Source organism: Schistocerca americana, chromosome 11 (genome assembly GCF_021461395.2).
Source record: "Schistocerca americana isolate TAMUIC-IGC-003095 chromosome 11, iqSchAmer2.1, whole genome shotgun sequence".
Taxonomy (NCBI): domain Eukaryota; kingdom Metazoa; phylum Arthropoda; class Insecta; order Orthoptera; family Acrididae; genus Schistocerca; species Schistocerca americana.
The window spans coordinates 174,314,415-174,340,591 of NC_060129.1; the positions used below are offsets into that span (position 1 = coordinate 174,314,415).

Sequence of the window (26,177 nt, forward strand, 5' to 3'; positions counted from 1 at the left end):
GTAAAAGCTAGTTTTTCACACATGAGAATGTTTTATGATGTCATCTGATCTGAACTAGGTGTCAGATAAAGGTATAACTAAGATGGTAAATGTCCGCCCCCGGTAGCTGAGTGGTCAGCGTGACAGACTGTCAATCCTAAGGGCCCGGGTTCGATTCCCGGCTGGGTCGGAGATTTTCTCCGCTCAGGGACTGGGTGTCGTGTTGTCCTAAGCATCATCATTTCATTCCCATCACGCGCAAGTCACCAAAGTGGCGTCAAATCAAAAGACTTGCACCAGGCGAACGGTCTGCCCGACGGGAGGCCCTAGTCGCATGACCTAGACTAGATGGTAAATGAACACTATCTGCAAAATGTGTTGAGAATGAAGTTATGCATGGTGAGGCAATTTTACTGCAGAAAAAGTGATAGTGTAGTACGCGATAAACTTACTTCCTTTCATGTTTGTGTGTGTGTGTGTGTGTGGAGGGGTAGGGGAGGGGGGATGAGGGGGTCAGCAAGAAAACATTTCATGAAGTTTTGAAATTATATATGAAGTTTGTCTGTAGTTGCTAAGTGCTCTCATCCTAAAATACAGGATGAATAAATATAGTCTGGGTATTTGTGTGCCTTCAGTTATGCTGCCTTAAGACAAACACGCAGTTTAATGACTAAACTTTATCATAAAATATTACCTACTAATGAGGAGCTAAAAACATTTTATATTTTTAAATTTTGTCAATAATTACACAAAAGATTGAAAATCAAATAATTATTGTTGATGAAAGCTACTAAATAGGCAACCTGTGACTGGGACCCTGTACCATGCACTGGGTTAGCTGTCTAATAATGCAGATGCTTTACCACACAGTCATGTGAATCACAGTTTACTTAAAAATGAAAGAAAAGTTTGAATTGCCCACATGCGATGTATAAATTACTGACACTGCTGACGATGATGAAGTCAGTGTTATTTTAGAAACAGAGCCAATATTTTGAAGAGTGAAGTCAAATGGGCTCTTGAAAATATGGCTAAAAACAAAACTAGTGGACATGATGGAATTCCAGCAGAATTGTTCAAAGCCGCTGGAAAGGATGCAGTGAAAGTGCTGCATTCAATCTGTCTCCCAAGGAAGAGAATTTCTAAAGAATGCTCAGATCACTGAACTACTGCACTTATCTCACATGATAATGACTACAGGAAATGCAGAACACATTTCCAGAAACATCCCAGACGTGTTCCCCAAGGGTGGGGAAAAAGAACAGCTAGGGCATAGACATGCAACACAGAAGGGAAAATATGCTGCAAAGGCTGGGTCCTCGTAGTATCCAAGCATGAATCTGCCAGAGCAGTTAGCTCTATTGGGGAGGGGGGGGGGGGGGGGGCCTCTTGCTTTGGAAGAGTGCAACTGTGCGGAAGCCACTATTTTCATGCAAGATGGGGCAATACTCAATGTTGCTAGCCCAGTGAAAGATCTGTTTAATGCAATCTTCAATTAACATATTATATCCAGAGGTTCCCAGTGGCATGGCGTGTAACATCACCTGATCTGAATCCGTGACATCTGGTTCTGGGGTTACCTAACAGAATGCCAGCGACACATTCAATTTCTACCTGACATGAAGGTCAGTGTACAGGAATATGCTGTCCAGATTCCAACGAAACAGTTGCAAGCATCTGTTGATCACGTCATCATACAGATGCAGCATCTCTTCAATGTTTCCGGTGATCATACTGAATAAATTGTGTAAGTGGTTGTTAATAATAAAATCAACATTACACGTTTATCACTTGTTTGACGTGTTCTACCTACAACCCCTTCTTCATATATTACATATGGAAACATTTCCATCCGTCTCTCTTGCACTCACAGCTCCAGATTTGCACCTGGTGACAAAGAAAATATTAATTATTTTTACAAGGGCAAATTGGTTGTGCATAAACGTATTAAAATATCTAGTAAGCTTCGCTGCCATACAATAATTACAGTCCACCCTGGACCTCCGTGAGCAGCTACACTTTACTTATATCCACATGATACATGTTGCTGATTAACAGTTTCTACTGGCTACATTCTCATTTCTGGCTATTTAGGTAGAGCACTTCTGCATCTAAGTAGAGAGAGGGAGGAAAGAACTGACAAGTGCAGAGTCAGCCATATTGTGCTGTGTCAGAAGCGTAACTGCTAAGGCTGACCTATCTGCCTAAGAAGTATTTTTTAGTGGGATTTGTTACACTGTAAAGCAAGTAAAGCTGTGTTCAGCCTGAAAGTTGGTTTGAACCCCCGTGTGCCCTTCACTTTCTCCCACCTCCGAACTAACCTGTACATCCAGTTAGAAGGGATCCCACAGATCAACATTTACTCTGAAATAAGGTGCAACTTAACTTTGTATTTTTGTCTTTGTTAGAGATGAAAGAAGTGATAACAAACAGAAAAAAACTGTAGGACCAGCGAAAAGCTGAACACAAAACTTTTAGCTTTGTGGTTTAGAGCTTAAAACTCCCCCTTTTTTTCGTTGTTATATCCATCTGTTTGTCATCGTTTCTTTGTGGATTAATCCACTGAGCACTGAGGCATATTTATGTACAATCCATTAACACCCAGTCTGCAGCTGACTGAATATTACGGCACTTGCGGTAAATGAGTATCTGTGTTGCACATTACATTACGTCACACCAATTATGCCGATTTTCCACAGTGTCAAATGCATATTTAAGCCTTCTGAAAACATGTCAGGTCTGCAGGCTGCTTAGTTTTTGCTGCGATCGCCGAAGAGTAGAAGTGATAAAAATTAGTCATTTTTGAAATCTTTGTTACATTTCTTCCTTCGTAGGCACTAACTGAGTCTGTTTATGTGCTCTGCACACTTTTGTGTAATTTTGTGTTGAGAGTACACAGTGAAGAGGAGAAACATTCAGAGAAAATACTCTGTTAAGTCCTTGACAAGCCTACAGGGGATGAAAATGAAATACTGATAACAATTCAGATTACAACCCGTATGAAAATAGTAGTAATTCTATGTTTTTTTGGAGACAAGTTGATGCAAATATTTACCACATCAGTTTTGCAGATTGCATTGTTATGAAGGATTCTCCTGCAGGTAAATCAGAACACGAATCTGATCATACGACTCCAGTGAGTGTAATGTGTGACTACATATCTCTCCAGGTTTCAATTTTATCACACTGCATTCCACTAGGAACACTAAATTTTGTTTGCTCCTGAATGTTGTGTGTTTCTTTAGATTGAACTTTGCTATGAAAGAAATTTAAATAGAAAGTTCACGTGCTTGCATATGTGCTTTAAAAATTTAAACACCTTTTCAATTTTTTTCTGTGACAATTACTATTAAGCTGATGTTTCATCTGCATCTTCAGATTTGACACTAGCAATAACAAAACATTCATATAAGTCCAATAAGCCTGAAAATGTCTTGCTATTCCAACCAAATATTTGTACATATGAGTTGTAATGTCCAAAACACCACAAATTTCAGCCAGTCCACAGTCTATGCCTGCTACCAACAAGAACAGCACAGTGCTCATGAGTTATTTATCAAACACAAACCGCACTGAGCTAGGGTGACCAAACATTAGCCACAAAATTTGATACAACAATTAAGCAAAGAAATACTGTAGCATTCCACGTTATTCGTTATATTCAGTAATGAGCAGCGCAATGCTCTTCTTACAGTTGTAAACTAATAGTAGTAGTACATAGTGTGATCTCACATTTCACTCCGGCAGAGTGATTTGTAATCCTAAATCTACTTAGAAGATGAATGATGATCACTATCATTAAAATGTACACTAGTTTAGCAATTAAGAATAGAAAGCTGCTTGTGGGTTGTTTTGTCATCTGTTTTGCAAGTAACGCTTATATGGACATACATACCTGAGACTGCAGTCGCGTGTGTGAGTTGCGTTCGTGTGAATGTGTATGTGTGTGTGTTTGCCGTCTTAATTCTAATGAAGGTGTTACTGACCGAAAGCTATATTTGTATCAGTCTCTTTGTTGTGCCTATCTGCGACTCAGCGTCACCGCTATATGGTGAGTAGCAACTTTCCTTTTCATAATATTGTTATATGGACATATGCCCCACCTCTTCAAAACAGTATGACGGCGATCGTAGTATTTCTGTGAGTCCTGCTACTAGCAGGGAAGGGGGGAGGGGGGGAGGGGGGGGGGGGGGGAGGGGCGAGGCTCTGTGTAAATTCTGTGAGATGCCATTCTGGTATTGAGTAACGCAGTGCACCACCGAGAAAATGCAAGTGCTGTCACAATTCTGAATGATACCACAGCAGAACACAGATACCTGTCAAAACTCTGATTAGTCTGAAGTCTAATATCAAACTGAACAGACAAGCAATGCTTCCTGTCACTAACTATCGTAAAATTACCCATTGAGATGCAACACAGGCATTTGTTAAAAGCGGAAATACATTGCCTTAGTTTGTAGAAAGTTGAAGTCATTTGGAAGATTTTCAGATTCTAACACAGAGACAAATGCAATGGTGATGAAGCCAAAACATGTGGCACTGATGCGATCCACAGCAAAAAGTATTTATTAACAATGTTGTCTTTTTTATATCCTCAATTTAAAAAGGGAAAAAGCGTTGTTGCAATATAGATGTAACATACTTCAGAGTAGAAGGAAAGTTATGTTAAGCTGTGTTTGGTGTAATTTTAAGCCATATGTGACATTGTTTTCAACTGCAAAATTGTCCACTTCACTGTTTTTATAGATGACTTTTATGTACTTACTACAGGGTTATTCTGTGCCAAAGTAGTCTACAGGTTTCCATATGACCATCACAGATTTTGCTGACATTTTGTGTGAACATTCACACACGCTCCCAGTGAACATTGGTAAAGTTCTACTTTTGCCAATTTAATACTAGCTGTGATTTAGTCATCTGTTTGACCCATAGAAAAAACTATTAACAGAGCACACGAGTTTTCAGCATCTTTGAAATGTAATATCTCTGGTAATATTTTCCTGAAAGAAAAAGAAACTACATCATCTAGTACAACTTTTTGCACCCTTTAAAGCAAAATAATTGAACAAAAAAAATTCCCGAGTGATTTGCATTTGGATAATTTGAAGCAAAGTCAGCCAAAAAAAATAGACGCTTGAAAAAATGTGAAGTTTAGCTTTTTATATCTCAGAAGTAATTGCTGAATACACCTGAAACCTTGCACATAATAATTTACCAAAACAAACATTCTCCCATTGCTTTTCAATGGGTGCAAATTGGGGGCAAAGTCAATGATTTTTCTAAATAAGCCAAAGATGGCTATTTTTGCCCACCTTTACAAAAAAGTCTTCTGCAAACTCTTTTCAAACATTTTTATTAGAAATATCATGCTCTAATCTACTTAAAAACTATGCTTGATTTGCAATGAGAGCATAAAATACCCTAAAAAACAATGAGAAGGTGTAGGTGCATTTAAAATGAGCCCATATTCTGGTGGTACTAAAATCTGACATCTTTTATTATGTTCTACAATTGTTCAGTACTCTCTCGGGAAGGCAATATAGTCACCTTCTTGATGACTAGAAAACGAAATCAAGTATGAATAACTCTAAGAACTACATAAAGAGAGGTTTCTTTTGTCACTACTCGTTGTGACACTTTTCAGTCTGTTTTCCTGCTATAACTACAGAATCAATTGGTTATAAAATTCACAAATTAACTGTGCATTACCAATGCAGTGGAGATCATGGAAGTAAAATTGTTGCATAAGAGGTGAAGTTCACTGCAAGCCTTCCTGATATTTTTTGGAATGGATTCATGTTACAGAGAATTATTAGTATGTCTTTTTATTGCCTAATGCTACTGATGCACTAGCTTAATTCTGGTTTAAGGTATAGCATACTCTGTGATTAATGTGGAATATTAGTGTACATATGAAGAACTGCATAAATGTGTCAGTATGTTCCATGGTGGCTTAACCACTGCTGGTTCCTTTTAAAGCCACAGGGGCCATACACAATAACTGTGCAACAGCAGCCACGGGCTTCAACAGTGGTACCCAAACCTAGTAAGTGTTTCTTTACACAGGACTCTAAGCTGGTAACACATTTCTATTAAGTGTCAGATGCCAAAGCCAGAAGAGTTCTCTTTCAGGATTCTAAGCTTATGTTTACTTCAAGCTACTTGAATTTTTTTTACAGAGTTCATTCATTTGTTGTAACATGTCATTAGGAAAACTATCTGCTGACCGGATGACATCACTGACAGGAACAAAAACGGAAAGAAAAATAAATTACACTTTTCAAATGTGATTACCTCAGCCCCAAACATTAGAGCCACAAAAAATGAGAACTATTCTTTTTACTGGATTCCTTACACTATTTCATTTTTTATAAGAAAATTTGTAGGGCTAAAAAAAACTCCAATCTACTGACTTGCAATTTTTCTGAATCAACCTCATTTCCTAGCCAACAGGACTTTTGAAATTAGCTTCAACATAGAGTACTAAAAAATTGTAGAACATAATAAAGATGTCAGATTTGAGTACCGGCAGAATATAGGACCATATTCAATGCACCTCCACCTTCTCACTGCTTATTAGTGTCTTATATGCTCACAATGCAAAACTAAATATAGTTTTTTAGGTGGTTTAGAACACAGTATTTCCAGTGAAAAAGGTTTAAAAGAATGTGCAGAAAACTTTTTTTTATAAAAGTGGCGAAAAAATAGCCTGTTTTGGCATTTTTAGAAAAATCATCAACTTTGCTCTCAAAACTATTGGAAAGCAGTAAGACAATGAAATTTTGTATTCCAAGACCCTTTATTGGTATTTCATTATGTGCAAGACTTCAAGTGTATCCAGCAATTACTTCCACAGGCATAAGAAGCTCAACTTCACATTTTTCAAGGGTTTTTTTTCTTTTCTTTTTTTTTCAATTTCACTGAAACTTATCCATACCCAAACCATTCAGGAATTTTTTTTTTTTTTAATTTTGCCTTAGTCAGTGCAAAAAGTTGTACAAGATGGCCTAGTATTGTTTCTTTCAAGAAAATATTGCCAGAAGTGTAATGTCTCAAAGCTGACAAAAGCTCATGGGTGCACAGTTGATAGTTGTGCTGTGGGGTCAACCAAATGACTATATCTGCTAGTATTAAAATGGAAAGAGTATACTACACCAATGTTCACTGGGAACATGTGTGACTACTCAGATAAAACTGCACTAAAATCCGTGATGGTCATGTGGGAACTTTGGCATAAAATGACCCTGTATGCTTATTACTAGAAAATTTGTAGAAATTAATTTTAATTTTTATGTGGCAAGTCTATTTGTATTTATGCCACCTAACAACAATGGACTGTCATATGAGGTAAGCTGCCTTACTAAACAGCACTTGTCTATGGTATGAGTGAACATGAGAATTGACCAGATACAGTGTATATGAGGGTTACGTACAAACTTAATGATGTATACGGGGTGGGTCAGGAGGAAAGGTACATATTATGAGGATGATAGTATTGAGCTTTAAATGGACTTATGGCCCTAATCCGAATGGTTTCCGAGATAGAACACCTTCAATGTCAGTTTTGTACGTTTTTCTAGAATAACTCTAACACTAGGCCCTTAAGCGAAACTGTGTCGCAGTACAAAATAAAACTACATTAAATTTCCTACACAAAAGGCCCTATTCATTCTTTCTCTAGGGCTAATAGTTTGCACGAAAAGAATGAGAGAATACTAAATATACCACATGACATGCATGCACTGTATCTTTGGTAGTTTTGACTTTATGGACCACAAGCATCCTGTATCAAATTGTTCATCTCAAATCCCTCTACACAACTGTGGTATGTTGTAAACAATGACAAAGTACTGAAAAATACAGAAAATAAATAACAACATATGTTAAATGTGTCCTTTGTCAGAAACCACTTGGAATAGGTCATATGTCCATATAAAATACTATCATTCCTCAAAGCATGAACATTTCCTCCTGTTTCATGCTATATAGATGATGATGATGATGATGATGATAATAATAATACTAAAACAACAACTCCATGTGGTGCAATGCCCCAGTCCAAGTCTTTCTATTGGATGCCATTTTATCGACTCGTGTGCCTATGCTATCATCCACCTGGGCAAAGTTTAATGTGGAATCCCAACGACATGTTGTTTCTGGGTACTCCCAACAATGTTGAAAGATGAAGGCAAGGTTACACTGAAGACCTAAAATTGCGTGGTCCTAGATTCAATTCCGTAACCTCTCTGTTTTCAGGCACGTGCTTTACCACTAGGCCACCAGGGGCAACACCTATAAAGGCAAATAATCTATAGGTATTGATGAGAGTGTGCAAGTATTGTAATATGTGACATATGGCCATATCTTCTTTATATCCTTGATTTAAAAGCTTAAATTTTTACACTGGTGAGGTACCGTAGACAAATACCTGACAAATTTAAACTTTATACCTCTACCCATTTCTGAGAAAAAGATGTCCTAACAGACAATACAGTGATATTATGAGAGATCCATTTTTAAAAATTGAGATATGGAACCCTAAACACTGAAATATATAGACAGCTGATGGATTTCTATTCATAAAATGTAGGTTGAATTATCCTGATAAAATTTTTCACGCTACATTTTGGTGCAGCCACCTGCAGTACTCACTTTCCCCACAATGCAAGTTCACACGGAGTGACCCCATACCGCACCTGAGTCGATGAAAGCTTTCACAGGGTAGCCGTTGACCCGGCAGTTGATATAAAGCATGGTGACGGTGCCGAAGATCTCTGGGTTGTACTCGATGGCTGCCTCCAGGTTGGCCTCTATGTTCTTCCGGCGGATCTCCTCAGCAATGAGGCGCTGTGCCTCCAAGTCGAAGGGGTGCGCATTCATCATACGGATGCGCTGCCGCTCACGCTCTGCACGTATCTCCACCTGCTCCCGTAGCACGCCCGCAAACCTGTCTGCCAGCAACAGAAAAGGCAGTCATTTATTTATTCATCCAGGGACAATTTCACAATGGTACAGAATCCATCATCACCATACAATAAAAATAAATAGTGCTCATGTGCATGCACGCGCACATTCGTACAAGCTCACACATGCACTCAGCGGTATAGCACCATACGTTTCTAAAATATAGACTTTCACGGCCGGAAATATCGTGTCCATTATAATTATCCAGGCTGTTATGCCGTGGTCGGTTGATGAATTCTGTGTCAATTCCTAACGTTTCGTCTCCGACAAAACGGATGGCGTGGCTATGGGAAGCCCCCTAAGTCCCGTAATTGCAAACTTCTTTATGGAGAAATTCGAAGAACGGGCCTTAGGTACTGCCAGCAAAAAACCAAATGTATGGTTCCAATACGTGGATGAGATGTCTGTGCTGTGGAGACATGGCAGGGAGGAGCTAAGCCGGTTCCACGAACATCTGAATAGTATAAACTCAAGAATTCAGTTTACAATTGAGGAGGAGGTCGACGGCAAATTACATTTCCTCGATGTGCTTGTTTTTAGAAACGAAGGTGGTAGTTTGGGCCACTCAGTATACCGCAAACCCACGCACACGGACCATTATTTGCACCGGGATTCGAACCACCACCCACAACAGAAGCGGGGTATTATCAAGACGTTAGCGCACAGAGCTAGAAATATTTGTGAACCTGAGTTGCTCGATGCTGAGATGGAACATCTCCACAATGCACTGATGAAGAACGGATATTCGTCCCCCCGAAATAAAACGTGCGTTGAGGAAGCCACGCAGAAATCATAGTGACGTACAGGCTACTGCAAAATCTAAGGTTTTCCTGCCGTTTGTTAAAAATGTAACGGAAAGAATAGGGAGTATCTTGACGAAGCGAAATATTACCATAATTTAGAAGCCCACCAGGAAGATACAGGAATACCTTAAGCCTGCCAAGGACGCTCGCAAACCATTGGAAAAAGCTGAAGTGTATAGGATCTCATGCAGCTGTGGAGATGTGTATGTGGGTACCACTAAAAGAACTGTTTCCAAACGTTTGGGAGAGCACAAGGGAAATTGTAGAAGAGGAGAAACGGAACGATTAGCTGTTGCGGAGCATGCTTTCCAGCCAGGGAACCACAATATTCGTTTCGAGCAGACGCAAGTACTAGCGGCCACAAGCGGATATTACAAAAGGCTCTACAGGGAGGCAATCGAAATCGCTAAACACCCTAATAATTTCAATCGAAAGGAGGAGGGCGTGAAATTAAACGGTATATGGATGCCGGTGTTAAAGAAGACGTGTACCACCCGTCCACTACTGGGTGATGGCAACGGCGATCGACGGCGACGGACAGCAGGCAATTGCACTGACGTTTTCAAAACATGTGATGTCACGCTGCGGTGCGGGAGCGCGTGGACACGGAATTTAGCGGCAGTCAGTAGCGAGCCAGTGGGTGTGTTGGACCTTCCATCGAGCTACGGACCCCCTTGAAGATGTCTCCCGCAGTCGGAGACGAAACGTTGGGAACTGACACAGAATTCATCAACCGACCACGGCATAGCAGTCCGGATAATTATAATGGACATGACCATTCATTTCACCTTTGTTGTATCTATTTTGTTTTTTTAGCAGTTTCTTATTGATCTATACATGTGTTGCTTGATTGTAAAAAAAATGCACAGCAGAGGTTTGTTACCGGAGCTAGGATAACAACTGTTGAAGTAGGGAATAGGCTGCTAATAGCATATACTGATGCTATCTTGTTTTTCTTCTGATTTCACGTATGAGAATTTATGCAAGCAGATGACAGCAGAGGAACTACCTTTTCTGATGTCAGATAGGTGACAGACAGGTTACAGCTGCGAGGTTTAAAAATGGATAAAAGTCACGGAAAGTACCATCAATACCGTCAATTGACAATTAAGTAATCTTTGTACAGAAAATCAGTGACTTTTAATATTAGACGAAACATCTTTTAACTATTTCTTGTTTGTTAGCCGTGTAGATGGTAGAACACATATGAAGGAAAACATTTGTTGTAATTGTGTAGTAAGTTAACTCAGCTATTTTCATACAACACTGTAAGGAAATAATTCCTCCAGGGGACTCGCACCTAGTGAGTATGTCACTGGCAACCACGGGGCCCTGAGCTGAGTCCTGGCATTGCTTCCACTTACTTATGCCAGGCGCCTCACTTTTATCTTTCCTGTCTGGCCATCCTCGGCCAACTCTTGTTTTTTCCGACCCTGACGCTATTAGGTTTCGAGGGCTAGGGGTCTTTCTTTTCCCAATCCTATACTTCCTCTGGTACCGGGGAGCAGTGGGCACCAGTATCAAATTGATGCGCAGAGCAAATTATGCTTCAGATGGATCAAGATCGAAGACTCACGGGCGCAACCAACCACAGTCTGGTTCTTCGGCCATGATACTGCAATGTGGAATGGAAATGGAAAGACTACCACATTATTATATTTCCTGAACGCTGGAAGATGGAGGATAATGATGGCATTTCCTGGAGCAAAATATTCCGGAGATAAACTACTCCACCGTTCGTATCTCCGGGTGGTGAGTATTTCAGATGGTGTCATCAAAAGAGATGAACATTTTAATTTCAGGATTGGGACATGGAACATGAGAACACTTCAAAGAGCAGGAAAACTGGAAAATCTGAAGAAAGAAATGGACAAACGTGAAGTGAGGTGGACAGATACAGCCAAAGATTATGTGATCATTTTGGCTGATCAGGTCCATTCCATGGTACGGGTACTACGTTTGTCCCCAATGGTGGTGATGTGTTCCAAGGTGACAAGACCGCTGTTCACAATGCTTGCGTCATCCAGGATCGGTTTCTGTAAGAATGGGGATGATCTGCCTCATCTCCCCTGGCTGTCGTCATCACCAGACCACAACACTATCGAGCCTTTGTGATCTGCTTTGGAGAGAAGGCTGCGAGATCGCTATACACCTCCATTATCGTTCCCTGAACTCTCTACTATTTTACAGCATGAATGATATAACAGAACTTTGAAAATCATACAATACTTGTATCTGTTCATTCACAGATGACTGGAATGATTTTTGAATACCAGTGATTTCGAACAATTTACTAGGCAGGGTAATGTGTTGTGTTGTGCCTTGTTTTTGGTGTTTCCATTTTGTAAATCCCTTGTAAGTTAATGCAGACAAGTAAGAAAAACATTCCTATAATATTCAAATACTGTATTAGTGGCGTGTTGCTCGACACACAACATGAATTGTGACACATAACATCAATTAAATATCTAAGTACAAAGTTTCAAAATGATCTGAAATGGGACGAGCACATAAGGGCAGTAACAGGCAAGCAAATGGTTGACACCAGTTTATTGGAAGAAAACTAGGAAGGTGTAACTCGTGAATTGAGACCGCATACAGAACATTTGTTTGACCCTTTCTTGAACACTACTTAAGTTTTGGGATCCCCTCCAGGTCGAGCTAATTCAGAGATGCACTGCCAGATTTGTAACAAGTAGATTTGATCAATGAGCGAGCATTACACACGTGGTCCGTGAACTCGAATGAGAATCCCTGGCAGGTAGATGACATTCTTTTTGCTACTGAGAAGGCTTACAGAACTGGTATTTGAAACAGACTGCAGAATGACTGTACTGCCACTAACACACATCTCATCTAAGGACAGCAGAGACAAAACAACAGAAATGGGGGCTGGTACGGGAGCATATAGACAGTCTTTTTCCTCACTCTATTTGAAGAGGGACAAGAAAGGCAAGAACTAGTAGTGCCGCAAGAAACACACTACTTGCAGATTCTTTATGTAGATGTAGATGCACAATGCCTCAGACCTTTGGAAAACTCTGAAAATGCCTTTAACTTCCATTCCATCTTTTTAAACTGAATAATTTACAGAACAACTATGTAAATGGCCCTCACATCATACTTGCTTATATGTTTTTGATACTTCTTTATCTTCTTTATTCAGCAGCATATATGACTAAACAAAGGACACACACAGAACTACTGTTGCCTCTAAGCAAAAATATTAGACACACAACACTGCAAGCAGTGGTTTCACACAAACTACACGTCTTAACCAATGGTAGTGTTTGTGAAGTACAGAAATATGGTGAAATTGAATAAAGTTGGCAAGAGGAGTGCGAGCATTCAAAAATTGGGTAGCACGGGTCAGAAATATTGCCTTTCAAGTATTCAAATGACTAAAAGTAAACATTTTCCAGTGCAGAGTTAAACTATTCATCAGATAGGTGAAAAAATATTTTATTTAACCAAACTATCTTGACTGTTGGGTAATTTATACAGATGGATCCTTGTAATACGCACTTCTGAATTAAACATATGTTTGTAATGATTTCCAATCTATTTCGTAATGTGTCTGAACTCTTGTAGTGGCCTATATCACTTAGAGAATGTCACGGAACCAAGAATCTGTTACATATTGCCTCTCTAAGACAAAAAATGATTTTAATGTTTTGTGTAATTATTGACCGAATATAAAAATTTAAAATGCTTTCATAATATACTCATTAACAGGAATAATCTTACAATAAAAGTTTAACACAATAAGATGAGTATTATAGTTAGAAACTGTGTGTTTGTCTTAAGGCAGTGTAACTGATGATGCACAAATACCCGAACTTTATTAATCCTCTATTTGGGAATAAGAACACTTAGTGACATTCAACAAACTTTAAAACATAATTTCAAACTTTTCTAAACTTTTTATCGCTTAATGCTTAACATCACATATTTGAAACATTAACTCATTTGTACAGTAATCTGATGCCTGAAGCTGTTTTATACCAGAAGGTACAATTCTTTATCGAACCGGGTGTTTACTGGTTATTATACTTTTTGTATAATTACAGTATTTCTACTCACAAACAGAATACAATGTAAACTTGTCACCATCCAGGGTGGTGACTTTGCTTCATTGAAAAATGCTCCTTTCAGCTTTAAATTCCAAATTTTCCTGAATCAACTTAGCTGCAAGGGAAAGCAAGTTTTTCCTCCCTAGTTTATCATTTCCACAAATGAATTTTTTAATTAGCATCTACATAAGCTACTAGTGATTTTCCGAGCTCAGCTACGATACAGAACTATATCGACAATTCTTTAACTACTAACCTCTTGCCACCCCTGAAAGTTCCATTGTCACTGTCATTCTTTACCATTCTAAGCCATGTTATTGTCCATTAACCTCATGTATGACATGGAAAATCTTTGCAGGAACACACTTAGAACTTGTCATTGGCTGTAATATCAGTACACTTTGGTTGGTTGACTGGTTGGTTGGTTGATTTGGGGGAGAGGACCAAACAGCGTGGTCATCGGTCCCAGCAGGTTATGGAAGGATGGAGAAGGAAGTCAGACGTGCCCTTTCAGAGGAACCATCCCGGCATTTGCATGAAGTGATTTGGGGAAATCACGGAAAACCTCAATCAGGATGGCCAGATGCAGGTCTGAACTGTCGTCCTCCCGAATGCAGGAAGACTTTGATAGCAACAGTGCATCACATTCCAAATCAAACGCTCTTTATACTATGTTCATTGCTGACTTCAAGTACGGGCCAGAGAGAAAGTCAACAAAAGTGAATCTACACCAAAATTTTTAAGACAGGACACAAGCCTGAATATTCAATACTGACTACAATATATGCTGCTTCAAATGTGGACCCACATTTATTTATGCACTACCTGACAAAACATAGTGATTCACTCAGAAAGCAAGGAGAAAACAAAATGAAACTTCATGGGTTGAGGGGGTACGTGATGTTATTTCAGTGCTTGCAAAACTGAGTCACATTCAAAGAGAACTTCCCAGGGAACTTATCAGTACGATAAGCCAGGATGCATCCACTGATTTTGACAGAAGAATGCCATAAAGGCGCTGCTGAAACAGTTAAAACAGAACAAAGCTCCAGGGCACTTGACAGAATCCCTATTAGCCTCTTCTAGCCATAATCTACCATAGATTCATCAAACAAAAAACTGTGCCTAGTATTCAAAAGAAGGTATACGGGTCACGCCTGTTTACAAGAATGGTAGTAGAAGTGATCCACAAACTACTTTCAAATACCCTTGACATCAATTGTTATAGAAGCTTCAAACATATTCTGAGCTCAAACATAATGAGGTATCTCTAACAGAATAATCTCTTCCATGATAAAAAAGGCATTGACACCAAAAACATAGATCACGTGAAACCCAATGTGGGATGAAAGATCCATACCTAATGATTGGAAAGTTGTACATGTCACACCAATAATCAAGAAAGGAAACAACTGTAATATGGTGAATTATGGACCCACATCACTGACACCGAAAATGGTTTATTGGTACATAGTTGGTACAGAATCAGAAAATACTGTTCTTGTCGAGCACAGCTAGCTGTTTATTTGCATGCAGTAGCGAGTGCCATTACAGGGGACCTCCTAACGATTCATATTTCCTGATTTTCAGAACAGTTCTGATACTGTTCCCCATGAGAGACTTCTAATCAATTTGCTTGACTGTGGACTATTGTCTCAGTTGTACAACTGGATTTGTGATTTCCTTTCAGTAAGGTCACAATTCATAGTAGCTGATGGGAAGTCATCCAGGAAAACGGAAGTGATATCCGGTATTCTGCAAGAGAGTGTTATAGGTCCTCTGCTGTTCCTAATTTACATAAATCATTTAGGAGACAATCTGAGCAGTCCTCTCAGATTATTTGGAGATGACAATTATTTACCATCTTCTGAAGTCATCGGAAGATAAAAATCAATAACAAAATGGCTTGGACAAGAGATCTGTAAGGTGCGGACAGTGCCAACTGACTGTAAGGAAGAAAAAGTGAGAGGTCATCCACATAAGTACTAAAAGAAAGCCATTAAATTTCAGTTATACCACACATCATAAGAATCTAAAGGCTCTCAATTCAACTAAATACCTAGAAATTACATTCACAAACAACTTACACTGGAATGACGACAAAGACAATATTGTGGGGAAAGTGAAGCAAAGACTGCATTATCTTGGCAGAACGCTTAGAAAATGCAACAGACCTACTAAAGAGGCTGCACAAATTTAGCAACTTTCATATCTGGTAACAGTTTTTGTATTGTTACAATTACAAAAATAATTTCTCCAACTCACAACATTGTGGGGGCAACTGTTTTCACTTAAGGTATACTAGTTCAAGAATTATCATGATTTGAAGAGATATAAATTCACTACTAAGCGAAAATGTGTGGGCCACAAATAAAGCCTAAGGCCAACAACCTTGTACGTTTTGTAGACCGATTGTTCCTGGTACAGAGAATGTAATTATTTACCTTAAATTTCCACAGTTAAAAAGTTTATTAATAATTAATTAAGATGCAATCTAAAAACACTGCCCATTTTTAGCCATGTCATGTTTTTAAAATCATTCTTGATTAGTAAACCCACGATTCTTGAAAGAACCGAAGTCCAATGTAAAAACTGCTTCAAACATCTGATTATTTTACAATACATTTGCCGTTAAGAATGTAAGCAAGAAAATGTTTGAAATTATGCTTGAAGTTTGTTGGAAGCCACTAAGTGCTTCATATTAAGCAAAATTATTTATTTACACATGAACATGTTTACAACATCATACCTCCTGAACTGTATGTTGTACAACGATATAATTTTGCAGCTACGTTTGTTGCTATCTGTGGATAATGTATGCAAACTGTGTTGCAAGTAGAGTCAGTGATAACAAAGTAATAAATTAAAACATCATGCCTAATGCTGTAGTTTTACTGCACAAATAGCGAAAATGTAAACTAAACACTGTTTTCCTTTCACTGCTTTTCTGGGAAAGAGAAGAATTTCAAAAAGGTTTAAAACTGTGTATAACGTTTGTTGGAAGTCTTTAGTGCTCTCATTCCCAAATATTGGATGAACCAAGTCCAGGCATTCATATACCATTAGTTGTGTTGCTATGAGACGAACACATAGTTTCTTAATACTTGCTTTATTGTGTTAAACTTTTATCACAAGGTTATACCTTTTAACGCATAGTTTACATCAGCATTTTGAATTTCTAAATTCAGTCAACAATTGTGCGAAACATTGAAAACCAAATTTTTGTTGCCTCCTGCAAACTGTCAGATAGGCAACCTGCAGATGCGTTTGGGTACTGTGCCCTGGGTTCTGGGATAATTGTTTAGCAATACAGATAATTCTGAAGCCTAAAATTTTCTAAATATGTTGATGTTTTCAAGTTTCCCACATTTTGGATCTTGAGGGAAATGGTCAAAATTTAAACTTTTATTAAATTATAAATGATCACTCCATGAGAAGCTGTGGAAGTGTTGTTGCGCAAGAAGTTATGAAATTAAAAGAAGAAATGCCTTGTGTATTGGCAAAGCACAGAGCATAAATCATTTGGAACACAACATAATTAGACCTAAAAGCTAGCCCACTTACCTTCATAATATTCTCTCTTTTGTACTATTAATTAATGTATCATTTCCTTGTGACTGATAAAAAAACACAAAATTAGAGGTTGTAGCCAAAGGACGTGGTTATAAATAGTCGGAATCAAGTGTAGACAAACCAGTCAGGCAGTGTATTCACGAAAGCACTGAGTGCACCAACTATAGGGGTCAAATCGTATGTAGACAGTGTAAAGTGTACAGTTTTCAAGAACTGCATTAATGTAAACACAATGGTGGGTGGGCAATCTACAGGGTTATTCTAATTGAGGGATCCACTTTCAAAAATTCCTATGTATTCAAGTACAAATCCAAAATGAACAAGCTTTATACCAATGAAAAGAGGAAGTTTCACTGTTTTTGGCTGGCAGCTGCAGGTGAGTGATGACGGTTTCAGAAGCAACCGGTAGAGTTCACGCGGTAATAGTGCCATCATTCCATTTCTCTGTCAGTTGTGAGTGAGATGGTGACTGTGGAGCACAAGGTTTCCTGTGTTCTTGAGTTCTCGAAAAGTTGGTCACAAATTGCACTGCTGCGGGTATTTTGTACCAAATTCAGTATTCAACCACCAACTCGCAAAAGTATTAACTGGTGGTTGGTTTATGCAATTTAAATAGACTGGGAATGTGTGCAAAGGAAAAAGCACAGGTTGACCATGTGTGTCAGAGGATGATGTCCGACAGATTGGAGAAAGTTTTGTGCGCAGTCCGTTTTGTGCGCAGTCCCAGTAAGTCTACCAACAGAGTCAGTCGAGAACTTTGAATACTGCAACCAGCTGTACGGAAAGTTCTGAGACGGCATTAGCAAAGATGGAGGATGATGCATTTCTAAAGCGTGTAATTTTTAGCGATGAAGTGACATTCCACATTAGTGGAAAAGTCAGCGAAGACAGTGTTCGCGTATGGGGTTTGGAAAATCCACATTCACCACTGCAACACAAAAGAGACTCACCGAAGATCAACATGTTCTGTGCCGTATCCCATAAAAAGGTTTATGGACCATCTTCCTTTGTGGAAAGAACTGTAACGGGAATCACATACCTGGACACGTTGGAACAGTGGCTGTTCCCTCAAGTTATAGAAGATTACTTCATTTTCCAACAGGATGGAGCTCTGCCCAATTGGCACTGCGATGTACGAGGCTTTTTGAATGACTCCCTTCTTCAGTGCTGGACCGGTTGCAGGGGACTGGAGGACCTGTCCCTGTATTTCTGGCCACTCACACCCTGCAAATATTTCTTATGGGGTAATGTCAAGGAAGCTGATTGCGTCCCACCTCTACCAACCACTCTGAACAATCTGCGAAACCAGATCACTGCTGCCGTGATCGGTAACAGCAGATACCGCTTTCACGCTCGGGGGACGAGTTCGGCTACCGCATCGATGTTTGCCGTGCAACCCACAGTGACCACATTGAACATTTGTAACATTTCTAATTATTTAATAATTATTAAAAACCAATTAATTCTAAATTATTAAATTTACCAAATTTATATCCAACATTATGAAAAAAAACTTTGAAACTTCATCTTTTCATTGGTATAAAGCTTGTTCATTTTGGATTTGTACTTGAATGAAGACAATGTTTTGAAAATGGGTCCATCATTTAGAATAACCCTGTATACTGCTAAACACCTAATCTAGTTCGCGGTGCAGGGTCCCAGTTGCAGGTAACCTATCTAATGGCTTCCAGGGACAACAAAAATTTGATTTTCAATATTTCATGTAGTATTGGCCAAATTTAAAAATTTGAAATGTTGTCATACTCTACTCACAATGAGGTATAGTCTTTTACGTTAATGGTTTAACACATTAAGACAAGTATCACAGTTAGAAACTTTATATATGTCTTGATGAGACCTAACTCACGGCACACAAATACCCAGGCTATATTCATCCAATATTTGAATATTTATGGACGTTGTCACTTGAAACAAACTATACACTTAATTTCAAACCTTTATGAAACTTTCTCAACAACTCCTACAGAAAGATGAAAGGAAAAAAAATATCACTCACTAAATTTTCACTGTTTGTGCAGTAGAACTGCTGCATTAGGCATGCTGTTTTATTTTATTACTTGTTTAGTGCCAACTCCATTCACAACATATTTTGCAGACGGTTTCCACATAAACAACTGAATGTATCTGCAACACTGTATCATTGTATGACCCACAGTTCAGGAGATATGTCATAAACATTGAGGGGGATGCACGAAGAATTAACAAATTAACTCCTTTGCAAAGGAATCAGAAGTTTGCAGTGTTTTTATACATAGGAGTTCGATTCTTTACATAGTCGTAGGTTTACTGGGTAAGTCCTAAACCATCACCAATGTACAATGAGGTGACAGAATTCATGGGATAGTGACATGCACATATACAAATGGTAGTAGTATTGTGTACACCAGGTTTGGAAATCATTAGGGAATTCAATATTCAGAGTGCAGTGTAAGACTGTGCCAAGAATACCAAATTTCAGGCATTACTTCTCAACATGGACAGCACAGTGGCTGATGGCCTTCACTTAATGGCCAAGAGCAGCAGCACTTGCATACGCTCGTCAGTGCCAACAGACAAGCAACACTGCATGAAACAACTACAGAAGTCAATGTGGGGTGCACGATGAACATTCCCGTTAGAATAGAGCAGCAAAATTTGGTGTTAACGGACTTTGTCAGCAGACGACTGATGCGAGCGCCTTTGCTAACAGTACGACATCGCCTCCAACACCCCTCCTGGGCTCGTGGTCCCGTCAATTGGACACGAGACGACTGGAAAACAGTGGCCTCGTCAGACGAGTCCCGATTTCAGCTGGTAAGATCTGATGGTACGGTTCGAGTGTGGGGCAGACCCTACAAAGCCATGGACCGACATTGTCAAGAAGGCACTGTGCAAGCTGATGGTGGCTCCATAATGATGTAAGCTGTGTTTGCACGGAATAGACTGCGTCCACTGGCCCAAGTGAACCACTCATCGACTGGAAATGGTTATGTACGGCTAGCTGGAGACCATTCACGGATTTCGTGTTTGTAACCAACGATGGAATTTTTATCGATGACAACGCACCGTGTCATCGTGCCACAACTGTTTGCGACTGGTTTTAAGAAGGTTCTAGAAAATTCCAGCAAATGATATGGCCACCCAGATTACCCGATATGAATCATATCCAACATTTATGGAACATAACTGTGAGGTCAGTTTGTGCATACAATCCTGCACTGACAACACTTTCACAATTATGGATAGCTATAGAGGCAGCATAGCTCTATATTTCTGCAGGGGACTTTCAACAACTTGTTGAGTCTCTGCCATACCGAGAAGCTGCACTAAGCGAGAGGGTCCAACATGATAGTGGGAGGAATCTGATGACTTTTGTCAGTCACGTCAGTGTACGTTTGTGTAACCAAGCAGTGAACAACTATTCATGGGTACGTATTTTGGACTATTTGTGAATCTTATCTGGCACCATTAATTTTATGTATGTTCTGGAAATAAACTGCTCATAAATAGCGAGTGCGAGTGTTTTTAATTAACATGCAGAAATTTCCATAGCCCAACGCAATACGGGAGATTTTAAATTTTTCAGTTTGTTGTGAGAAAAGGACTGAGACCATCACCACAGTAATCTAAGTGTGTGACCTTTTTCGAGGTTTTTCGAACAATGCGCTACCCCGCATCAGCTCCCGCCCGCGGTCTTACCCAGGTTCCCGGAGAGCAGTGCTTCGGCCAGCCGCGGGTTGTTCTGCTTCAGCAGTGCCAGCTGGTCCGGGTTGGCAAGGAACATGTCACGGATGATGCGCGGGTCCTCCTCGGCCGCATATGTGGGGCCCGGTCCCGCCACGTCATCCATGCTGGTGTCATCTGAATTGCTGTCTGTGGCAGCCAGAGCCTCTGGAGGCACCTGGATGCTGCTGAAGTCGAGCAGGTGCAGACCTGCCGCTGGAGGCACACCGAGACATTCTCACATTATTATTATTACTACTACTACTATTACTACTACTACTACTACTACTCACTACTCACCACACACACACACACACACACACACACACACACACACACACACACACACACAATACAAAAAATTATTCACTCTCACAAGTTTCTTCAGACATGCCATATCCAGCTTAAGCCACCCGCCGATGACGGCATCACATAAGAGCTACCGATATGGGCCACTCACACTGATGTGGCCACAGCCATGTTCAATAGCAATGTTCAATAACCACTCACAGATGGCATGAGGCAGCACTGGCAGTGGAGGGCATATATAGTGTGTGAGGGGAATGCGGGAAACAGTGCAGTCGTCCTCGTTATGTGGAAAACGAGTGATTTATCTGATATCCAAAAGGGTGTAATTATTAGTTTTACAGGCCAGAGTGAGAACATTTCCAAAATGCTCAAGTTTGTGAACCATTCGTGTGTGGTCGTGGTTAAAGTAAACCGCGCATGGCAAAATGGCGCCATCCAAAACCAGCACCGAACAGCTGTTAGCGCACCAAGGCTGCAGAGATACGTACAAAAAACAGATGTGAAACTAGAATGAGATTTTCACTCTGCAGCGGAGTGTGCATCGATATGAAACTTCCTGGCAGATTAAAACTGTATGCCGGACCGAGACTCAAACTCGGGACCTTTGCCTTTCGCAGGCAAGTGCTCTACCAACTGAGCTACCCAAGCACGACTCGCACCCTGTCCTCACAGCACTTGTCCGAGAAAGGCAAAGGTCCCGAGTTCAAGTCTCGGTCCGGCACACAGTTTTAATCTGCCAGGAAGTTTCAGATGTGCAACTGTTGAGCAACAAATCGCCCGTGTGAACTGAGGGGCTACCAACAGTGTGTCTTCAACGACCCTCAGCAAACATTGCTGTGTACAAGGTGTGTTCCATAAGTAATGCGGTCAAATTCATAAAAACATCTTTTATTGAATATATACGTACAAACAATCAAAAACTTTCAAAATAGCACCCTCTTGCATCGATACATTTCTGGGGGAGTGTTGACATGCCTGGGAGGCATCCTGCAATGCCTTTTCCGAAATGTCCTTTAGAGATGATGTAACATGTGCCTGGATTCTTTCAATCGTGTCCCAATGTTTTCTTTTCATGACTCTTTTTAACCGAGGAAACAAAAGTCAGTGGGAGCCATGTCAGGACTGTAGGGAGGATGGGGAACCAATGGGGTCTCGATCCTGGCCAGGAAGTCGTTGACAATGAAGGGGCTGTGACTCGGCACATTGTCTTGGTGAACTTTCCCAGTGTCCTTGATGCCGCTTTGGCAGCGCAAGACCATCCTTTTCAGTTTTTTGAGCACTTCCAAGTAGAAAGCTGAGTTCAGTGTAGTCCCGGTAGGTACGAATTCGTCGCTCCTCTGACGTCAAAGAAGACAGTGAGCACGGTTTTGATCCTGGACCTGCTCATGCATACCTTCTTGGGATGGGGTGACAATGGGGTGAGCCACTCTGAACTCATCACCAGTGATAACTTAGTTTAAAAAATGAGGATCACTTTCACTCATTTCCAACATTTCTCGGTACCGATGCACTCCCATGTGCTTGTGTTTGTCAGTCAACACTTTTGGGACGAGTTTGGCACACACCTTTCTCATGTTCAAATCTTCAATCACAATGCAGAATACGGTTGTTTTTGAAACGTTTAAGAGTTTTTGCTATCAATTTAAGGCTCAGCCATCTGTCAAGAGTTCAAAGAATCACGCACACGTGTCACATTTTCGTCGACTTGTGCAGTCAATGGCCATCCACTGTGAGATTCGTCAGTGATCTCCTCTCGGCTCTCCACGAAAGACTTTTGCCATCGGAAAACTTGTGATTTGGAAAAGCAATCATTCCCAAAGGCATGCTGAAGTAATGGAAACGTTTCAGTGGCGGACTTCTCAAGTTTAACGCAAAATCTGATAGCGTACCGTTGCTCTACAGAATGATCCAATTTGCCATGTTACGTAAAACAGGGTTGATGGAAACGCACGTCATGACTCTCCGGCAGCTGGTAGCTGAATGAGACAAAGAACGTTTTGAAGTTAACTCCCCCCTCCACTTACCCCAGCTGGTTGCAACACGCTACCGTGCACCGTTGCGTCAGAAAAAAAATTGGTCGCATTACTTATGGAACGCACTCTGTATGTGCCTCCACAGCAGACACATAGTTCAGGCACCAATGCCGACTGCTGTTCATCAGCGATGATGGCTCAAATTTGCCCACTGGTGCTGCAACTGAACATCCCGACTGACTGACGACATGTGGCCTTTTCAGACGAATCGCTTTTTGTGCTCCATCGGAAAGGTAGCCATTGGATTGCACAGTGTGAAACGTCTGAAAGCAAAAGTTCTGCAACAATTGTCGATAGGGTCCAGATCAGAGGTCTGGGTGGTCTTACCATTCTGGAAGGCAGGATGAACCCAAGTATGCACCTACCTCCCTCCCTCCCACTCATCTTCCCCCCCCCCCCCCCCCCCCTTGCACGATGGGATGGGATCTCCCAGTGGGACAACGCAACATGTCACACAGCTCGCAGCGTATGTGCAGGGTTCAAAGAGCACCAGAATGAGTTTTCCTGTTCCCCTGACCACTTTACTCCCCTGATTTAAACGCAGTCAAGAATCTGTGGGACCACCTCGATCAGGCTGTTCGTGGCACAGATCTCCACAGAGAAGCCTAGTACAACTGGCCACAGCAGTGAAGTCGACACGACTCTATATCCCTGTCTCTACCATCCAGAATCTCACCGACATTCTTACTGCAGGTCTCACACTGAACTGCACTGCAAAAGATGGCTTTTCAGGCTGTTGATATGTGTTCACGTTAGTACGACTGGACAGTGTACAAAAACCAAGACGAAACAATAAGCACGGAGCATAAAGAATGAAATGTTCACGTTAATAAGGGTCTAACCCGAGGATGTGACCTTTCTCACCTATTGCTCAATCTGTACACTGAAGAAACAGTGATAGATACAAAGAGGCAGGTTCAGGAGTGGGATCAAAATTCTGGGTGAAAGAATAACATTTGCTGATATTGGTATCCTCAATGGAAACAGGAAAGACATAAAGGACATACTGAACGAAATTAACGGTCTATTGAGCACAGAACATTGGCTAAGAGCAAACCAGAAGAACACTAAAGGGATAAAGAGTAGCAAAAATGAGATTAGTGATAAAATTAACATTGACGCTGGGGATTGTTGAAGCAGACAGGGTGAATTAATTCTGCTACCTTGGGAGCAAAATAATGTGTAATGGATGAAGCAAGGAGGACATAAATAGCAGACTAGAACATACAAAGAGGGTAGTACTGACCAAGACACATCTACTATTGTCAAACATTGGCCTTAATTGAGGAAGAAATTTCTGAGAATTTTCATTTGGAGCACTGCACTGTATAGAATTCAAGCATGGATTGTGTGGGAAGCTGAGAAGAAGAAAATCTAAGCATTTCAGCTCCAGTGCTATAGATGGATGCTGAAAATTAGGTGGAGTCTTAACCCTCGAGTGGGCACGCCATTTTTTATAGCACAAGCAAGTGCATGGTATACTTTGTGCACATGTAAAGAATAACTGTCTTTGTGTTATCAAGATAAAGATGTATGAGCAATCTTAGTTTAATTCAATAATGATAAAACACACTCACATTACATGAGCTAAATTGCTGTTTAATCAAAACTATAATAAAATAATTATTCGTTATACCAATCTGTTGCCACATGAAAATGTTATCCCATAGTAATGAACCACTCGAAATATTAAACAGTGCAGCTGCATCAGATCCCAGCCAACTGGTTATTTGATTGCTAATTATGGTACTTCATAGACAACTGCCTCACTGTGGGATTGTGCTGCTAGCTCCGAATCTGGGTTTTTTTTCTTCCACGGATCACAAATTTCTCTCATCTATTCGCTGTTTATTTTATATTACTGCTGTTCTCTTGGGCTTTTGGCAACACAAATTGTCACAGTGTTAGCTGAAATAATAATGAAGGAATAGGTACAGGTTCATAACTGTCAAACAACAATGGACTGGTACAAGACAAAGTTACTTGTGGTTGGCACACTATATACATACACGCCCGATCGAGGGTTAAGATAAGAAATGATGAGGTTCTCTGCAGAACTGGCAAGACTAGAAACATGTGGAAAACACTCACAAGAAGAAAGGACAGCACGACAGGATATGCATTAAGATGGTACTGCAGGGAGATGTAGAGGATAAAAACTGTATGGGCAGTCATATTGAAATACATCACCAAACAATTGAGGATGATAGTGCTATTCCGAGACGTAGTATTTGGCACAGATGAGGAATTTGTGGCAGGTCGCATCAAACCAGCAAGATGCGCATGCGTGTGTACCAAATTGCAATTTTTTGTAGTAGTCCATTATGTTTCTCTTATAACTGAGCCTAGAAGACTGTGGAGGTTGTATTTCCACAAACTGTTTCCCATAGCTCTTTGGACAAGTTGGCCAATTCCAATGTTTTAACCACACAATACAACTTTAAATTTCTGAACATTTAAGTCAAGTTCTCAATTTCTGCATCACACTGAAATCTTAACGAGATCGGAGTGAATATTTGTGTAGCTTTTTCCCCAACAGTTCTTCCTTACAGATAACTGTATCATCTGCGAAAATTCTGAGATTACTACTAATGCTGTCTGCCAAGTCATTAATGTACAACATGAACAGCAAGGGGCCTAATACACTTCTCTGGGGCACACCTGAACTTACTTTTACACCTTTCTATGAAGCTCTAAGCAAGATAACACACTGCGCCCTA

At 40.3% G+C, this 26,177-nt stretch overlaps 1 protein-coding gene across 2 annotated transcripts in view; it reads right to left on the minus strand.

Moving 5' to 3' along the window:
• The window catches only part of LOC124553643 (protein DDI1 homolog 2), a 130,654-nt gene that overhangs the window by 85,117 nt on the left and 19,360 nt on the right, over positions 1 to 26,177 (minus strand). For both annotated transcript variants that reach the window (XM_047127518.1, XM_047127519.1), the window contains exons 2-3: positions 21,092 to 21,331; positions 8,676 to 8,930 (exon numbers count right to left, since the gene is read on the minus strand). In XM_047127518.1, coding sequence (XP_046983474.1) covers positions 8,676 to 8,930; positions 21,092 to 21,331 — 495 coding nt within the window. The remainder of the gene's footprint in view (positions 1 to 8,675; positions 8,931 to 21,091; positions 21,332 to 26,177) is intronic.